Below are 7167 nucleotides of genomic sequence, written 5' to 3'. Positions count from 1 at the left end.
TAAGCGAGAGCAAAATGATGTAGTTCCTATTCGCGACGCACAGGGGGCGACATTGCTTCCATTTTGAGTCAATGGCTGTACTGTATATTAAATATTGTGTACAGCTATTTCTCGTTTTCTCGCTCAAGAAATATGCGGAAAATTAATTCAACTACTTCTAGTGAAAACAATCCTATTATACTAGAACGTACAGGTCATTTTTCGAATAATGAACAATGTTTTTTTTAGAGAATAGGATCTGTATAAAGTAGGGATGTGACAAAATTTCTCAATAATCACACATTTTCTAAAACCATATTAAAGTGCATTTAAATAGCTTTCAAATGGTGTATGGATTATTGCTCTATGACAAATAATAATGTATTTTTAATTGTTGAAATATGAGGGGATTTTGTGCCTGTAATCACACAGTTAAACAATGAAAATCTGTGACCGAGTTCTTTATACAGTTTAAACTATCATCACTTTAATTTTTTGGCAGATTTTAACGAGTAAGCTACCATTGGAAAGCTTTTTGAAAGTATAAACAAAGACAGAAAACACAAGAAAAGATTCAAAATATAAATTAGCAAATATCAACGATCGAATGCAGGCAGATTTTTGTCAAATCAAAATTGGCTGCCACTGAATACTGGGCAAGAAAATTGCGAGCTCTAGAAATATATATGCTAATGTTTCTTTTTGCTTGAAACTTGGCGGTTATGGAGAAAAATATATATTCTACCACTTCTATGAGTTATAAAAATACAACTTATTCACCTTTAGAAAGTGTAGTGTTAGCAAAAAGAGCGTAAACTTCAATGTTTTTTTCCCCATTTCTCGTTGTCGTATTCGGAAATTTCAAGAACCAGAATGGAGGGAAACATGTAATACGTCATCATAAGCTGCATAGCTTGTTAAATCCCACCAAAAACCATTACGTACTTCACAAAAATGAAATGATATACGACTGCGAGTACAGAGTGCGCTCGGTTCACTGGACAAAAAACAATTACGGTGGAATATAGGTCAATGCTACAGCTATTTATATAGGGATATCCTTATATCTAGGAATATATATCGGGCTGAAACTACCAATAAGACTTTAGTTTGCTGACGAAGCTTCTTGGATAAGAGTCCGACACCTTCAAAGAAATACAAACGACAGCTGTAGAAACCTTTTCATCGATGGACCATTCCTGTACGACTGAGAGCTTACACAGACGTATCCTCCTGTCTTGTGACGCCGCCGTAAAAACTAGTGCAATTTGCCTGCAGCTCGGCGAGCTGCAGACAGGCTTTACAGGCTTGTTGCCATGACAACAGAGCAACCCCATCACTACGACTGCCACTACCTTAAAGCACATCCGCTCTCTGTCTCTCTCTCTCTCTTTTTTCCATCCCATCCTAAATCTGTTCATCTGTTCACCATAGACACACAGAATCGGCGTTACGTCCGCTTTTAAACTCAAAAGACGAGCTTCAACCCCCCCGTCCCCCCTCCTGCTTGTCTGCGTCGGGTGGTGAGTGTTTCCGTCCTTTGTCAACGGACGTCTGATACGGGTGGACGGTAATCGTACTATATAGATGAGGAGTCATTGAGATGGCATGAACCACTACCCCCCCCCCTTTTTTTTTTCACTCCAGAAACAACCTCCCACCGCTTTACCGCTGAATGCATTAGTCTAATAAGACGTTAAAGAGGATGCGATGATACGAGGAGGGTGATTTCACCACGGGAAGACTGTCAAATTTCTCTTTTATATCTTGTCTGATTTCTAATCTATAGTTCTATTATTATTATTTTTTTTTCATTTGATTTCATTAGCTTCAAATGAGTGCAGCGACGGTGCAGCAGCGAGGAGACGGCAACAACGACGACGACGACGACGGCGGTGAAATGCAAGCGGCGGCGGTGGCGCCATCCTCCTTCATGCAAGGCCAGTCGGGCAAAATTCCGGGCAGGAAGCGAGGCCGACCACCGCTGCGAAGTGTGACCAAGATAGATTTCGCTAACCGCTACGCTGACTCGCTTCTGCCGCTCAAAGTGCCAAAGAAGAGAGGCAGAAAGCCGGGATTCAAGGTCAGAAATGGGGCGGCGAGGGCGTGGGGATAATAATAATCATCATCATCATCATCATCATAAGATTCATAATAATAATCATAATAATAAGAATAATAAGATTAATAATCATAGTAATAGTAATAGTACTTAGTACTACTAGTAATAGTAATATTACTAGTAATAGTAATATTAGTAATAATACTTAGTACTACTAGTAATAGTAATACAGTAAAGTCTCGTTATATCGATATTCAAGGGAGTCCGAAAAAATATCGATATAACCGGGACTATCGATATATCCGACCCTGTTTGCATGTAATTTTCTCCGTGCGTGCATAGAAATAGTATCGATATAACCGGGACTATCGATATATCCGATATCGATATAACGAGACTTTACTGTATTACTAGTAATAGTAATATTAGTAATTACATTAGTAATAATAATAATAATAATAAATTTCATTCATAAGCGCCTTTCAAAACTCTCAAGGACACTTTACAGTCACAGGATATTTTTTCTGCGGGTGAGCAGCGGCAGCCACACGCGCCAGCGTTCCCTCAACCCGGAAGTAACTCAAATAGATAGGAAGCTAGCTAGCTAGCTAGCTAATAGATGCAGTAATAATAATACATTTCATTTAGAAGTGCCTTTCAAAACTCTCAAGGACACTTTACTCATCTCTCCTGTAACACGTAAATCCGCTTCAATTCCAAGCCGCGACAGTTCCATATACTACTTACTAGATACGTTCAACTTGAATTTGTTTCGCAATTATTCTCTGCAAATTGGGGGGGGGGGGAGGGGTTGGTAGTTTAATCACTGGTTTCAGGAATTAGAACTAGCATCAATTTCAGTGGCGGTAAAAGAAAGAACTGATGCTAACCTGAACACTGATCCAAAACTAGCACTAGCATAACGGCGTTGGAAAAGGGCCATTTGTTGTGTGTCGGTAATTAATTTATCCGATTTGGCATGACATGCACGTCAACAATTGTGCCTCAATAATGTTGACATTTAATAATAATAATTATAATAATAATAATAATAAAACTGTCAAGGACACTTTAGAGTCACAGACAAGCATAGGTACTATAATAAATAAAATACAATCACAAAATAGAATACAATAAATAAAATATAATTATCAATAAAAAAAAAGAGAAAGAGCTATGCAGAAAATGCAATTTTAAAAAGGTAGGTTTTAACTCATTCACTGCCAGATGATGTGCAAAAAAATGTGTCCGCTCCAGTGCCAGGGTTTTTGTCATCGTCACGTCAATTCCAGGACCCACAGAATATTGAGTTTCAGGACTACATAAACATTAAATGCAGCGTAAGAAACCTTAGACTTTTAATCAGAAAAAAAGTTAATTCCTAAATTATATCAGTCTGGAGTTATCTAAGCTTGAAATGGGGGCGGATGTCCAAAATAGAATCCAATACATACATATTGATTTATATAGCGCAAAGCTGAAGCTGTCACATGAATTTTGAAGTGCTTTCTTGCTGTTCTTCTGTAGCTCAAACCCAGAATGGTGATGACGCCGTTAGCCATCTCGCCACCCAGCAGCACACCCGAGCCTGACATGAGCTCCATCCCTCAAGACGCCGCCACGGTCCCCCACTCGGCCACGCCGCAGGTGCTCACAGGTAGGAAACCTCAACTCAGATCTTATTCACAAGACTGCAAAGGTTTAAAAAAAAGGTGGTCCTGGATTTTTGAAACCGGACAGATACAACGCAGATGAAGATTAAACAAACACATATATATATACAGTAAAGTCTCGTTATATCGATATTCAAGGGAGTCCGAAAAAATATCGATATAACCGGGACTATCGATATATCCGATGTTTGAATCTAAAATATGTGCGTGCATAGAAATAGTATCGATATAACCGGGACTATCGGTATATCCGATATCGATATAACGAGACTTTACTGTATATATAAAGTAAATCATAAATAAATCAGAATAATGCGAATCTAAAATATGAGAAATGGTTTATGTCACTAATAAAAACATTTTTGTTCTCAATTTGCAAAATTGCATGTTTTCAAATATTTTTTTGAACTATTCATCCGATAATTGGATGTGTAAAATAATAATAATGTGTAATAATAATAATAATAATAATAATAATAATAATAATAATAATAATAATAAATTAAAACAGATTCTTATTTTACAGACAGTGTATTGTCGTTGTTCAAATACCTATAAATAATAAAAAAAAAACATAATAATAATGATAATAATAATACATTTCATTTCTAAGCGCCTTTCAAAATTCTCAAAGTCGCTTTGCAGTCACAGGATAAGTTTTTCTGTGGGTGAGCAGCGGCAGCCACACGCGCCAGCCTTCACTCAACCCGGATGTAACTCAAATGGATAGAAAGCTAGCTAGCTAATAGATAGCTAGACAGCTAATAGCTAGCTAGCTAGATAGCTAAGATCTTTTTCTGTGGGTGAGCAGCGGCAATCTTATCTTTATTTGTGTTTTTTATGATAATCAATTAATTATTCCAAATTAAAAAAAATGACAGAATAAAATCTCCTAATGTGTCTGTAAAATAGTTTATTGTAAAAAGTTTGTATTTCTTTATGTATTTCTGTATTTCTGTATTTATTTTGAGAAGACATCATTGAACCAATAATGGAAAAATTGCAATTTATTTATGTATTTATTTATGTATTTATTTATTTGTTTATTTTTTATTTTCAGGAGTCATTGTTGAACCAATAATAGAAAATTTTTAAATGCACATTTATTTATTTTTTTTTTTTGTTTATTTATTAATTTATTTGCCTGTTTGTTTATTTACTTATCTATTTATTTGTTTATTTATTTATTGTGGGGAGGCATCAATGAACCAATGCTGGAAAAATTGCACATGCAAGTCTATTTTTTTAATTATCTATGTATGTATTTATATCTATATATCTATATATGTATTTATTTTGTATTTGTTGTAGTACAGTCCACCTGCATTTAACACCCACAAATTTGCATTGTCGCAGATTTCCCCCTCACTTATTTATTTATTTTTCGGTCTTACTGATTCCTTAATGTATCTATTATTCTTATCAATTATGATCAATGAACCCATTACAAACTGAGAGGGATTATTTGGAAAAAATGCTTGCAAAAATTCCCCCCAAAAGCTGATTGTCGCTACCTTTTTTTTGCATTCAGTGTGTATCTACATCAACAAGCAGGCCAACACGGGCCCAAACCTGGACCGGAAGAAGATCCAGCAGCTTCCCGATCATTTTGGACCTGACCGGCCGTCGGTGGTCCTCCAGCAGGCCGTGCAGGGCTGCATCGACAGCGCCTTCCAGCAGAAGACCGTCTTTACGCTGCTCACGCAGGGATACGGTGGAGAGAAGATCTCGGGTAGCTGTTCATCCCGCGGTTCCTTTTATTTGAATTGTTTTTAAATGAACTCCATTTGATATTTCTGCGTAGCCACATTTGACGGCAAGCAGCATCTTCTGAGCCTCCCGGTGGTGAACAGTATCGACTACGTGCTGCGTTTCCTCAAGAAACTTTGTCGCAGCCTGCACTGCGAGAACCTTTTTAGCGACCAGCCCATCATCCATCGTGTCTCCTACCACTCAGACGGTAAAAAAAAAACACTCCACCGTACTCCACGTCTACATCCCGACTACACAGTGATACCTCGGTTTACGAACCCTTTAGCTTACGAACGTTATGAAAATTTTACCTTGGCATACAAACTATTTTTCGGGATACACACAGAGCTGCCACAATGAGTGATGTGTCTTTCGCGAACAGGCCCGTTGTCCTAAAAGAAAATGGCAGTCGTCTTGTTTTGGTCCTCTATTCCCGTCTGTTAAAGCCACGTGATTGGTCAAGAACGCAGCAGGGGGGAGGGGTTACAGACAGACAGACAGAGAGAGTGAAGCCATTCTCCCAAAAAGAAAATGGCTGCCGACATCTTTTTTGCCCTCTATTCCCCGCCCCCAGTCTTCGGTTAAAGCCACGTGATTGGTCAAGAACTCAGCAGTGAGGGGAGGAGGTTTAAACATTAAAGAGACAGGCAGACGACAGAGAGAGAGTGACAAAATGGATAGAAAGCAGTGAAATTTTGACTTGTTTCAACTTTGATAGTTCAAAGGCAGAGTGTAGACTGCAAGGTTAAAATTCCCATCAATTGGGCTCCACAAATAACCCGCACTAGCCATCAGTTCAAGTTGAAATGAGAAGACAACACTAGAAATATTAATAGCTAAGGGAACCAGCTATTAATATTTCTAGTGTGTCTGCTTGCATCGGTTGCTGTTGCAATATCACAACTTCAATGTACAACCCAGAGCTCCTTGAGACACTTTATGCAAAAAGCTATCCATTCCATCAAGCCATAATAAAACAACTTTATTATACAGTACAGTTTATTTCTTTAATTATAATACCATAGCACATTTATTATACATAAAATAAGGTGTAGTTTTAAGGCTTAGAAATTTAGAAAGTAGAAAATTATGTTTTATGGGGACCTGGGAACGGATTATTCTCATTTTAATGGTTTCCTATGGGAAATTAATTTTTGGGATACACACTTTTCATCTTACACACTCTGTCTGGGAACCAATTAAGTTCGTAAGCCAAGGTATCACTGTATCACTGATCGCCACGGTTTATTTTCTCGCCCGTAGTGGAAACGTCTGTGGCCGAGGATTACCGTCGCGAGCACGCCGAGGGCAAGCGTTATCCGGTGACGGAGCGCCGAGAGTCCGCGTTCAATCCCATCAGCTCATCCTCGTATTCGTCTTCGCCAAAGTCCTCCTACGGCTTTCGCGCATCGCCGCATTTTTCCAACGCGCCGGCCGCCTCTCGGCCGTCGTCCAGCGGCCCCGCCGCCGCCTTTGTGGAAAGCAACAGGACGGGTGAGGCCGTTGGCGGCCTGATCGACAGCCAATTACAGTTTCTTCAAATAAACAAATGAATAATTAGATAAATAACATTATTTAATAGATTAGTGGATTAGTACATTAATAAACTAAAAGATTAACAGATTAATAAAATAATAGAATAATAACAACAAAAGAAAATAATAGACTAATGGATTCATGGATTAATAAAATAAAATAATA

The 7167-nt window shown here is 38.1% G+C and overlaps 1 protein-coding gene across 7 annotated transcripts in view; it reads left to right on the top strand.

Moving 5' to 3' along the window:
- The window catches only part of scml4 (Scm polycomb group protein like 4), a 38293-nt gene that overhangs the window by 784 nt on the left and 30342 nt on the right, over positions 1 to 7167 (top strand). For 3 of the 7 annotated variants that reach the window (XM_089004901.1, XM_089004898.1, XM_089004904.1), the window contains exons 1-6: positions 1343 to 1502; positions 1627 to 2062; positions 3569 to 3698; positions 5246 to 5446; positions 5519 to 5674; positions 6730 to 6960. In XM_089004901.1, coding sequence (XP_088861027.1) covers positions 1814 to 2062; positions 3569 to 3698; positions 5246 to 5446; positions 5519 to 5674; positions 6730 to 6960 — 967 coding nt within the window. In that variant the 5' untranslated portion in view covers positions 1343 to 1502; positions 1627 to 1813. Of the gene's footprint in view, positions 1 to 1342; positions 1503 to 1626; positions 2063 to 3568; positions 3699 to 5245; positions 5447 to 5518; positions 5675 to 6729; positions 6961 to 7167 lie in introns of those variants that run through there. The other 4 variants (XM_089004899.1, XM_089004903.1, XM_089004902.1 and 1 more) reach the window with 4 other exon arrangements.

The sequence above is a fragment of the Hippocampus bargibanti genome, linkage group LG09 (genome assembly GCF_051943395.1).
Source record: "Hippocampus bargibanti isolate YZ-2025 linkage group LG09, ASM5194339v1, whole genome shotgun sequence".
Lineage (NCBI taxonomy): Eukaryota > Metazoa > Chordata > Actinopteri > Syngnathiformes > Syngnathidae > Hippocampus > Hippocampus bargibanti.
The sequence above is the reverse complement of the archived record's forward strand: the minus strand, read 5'-3'. Positions and strand labels throughout refer to the sequence as shown.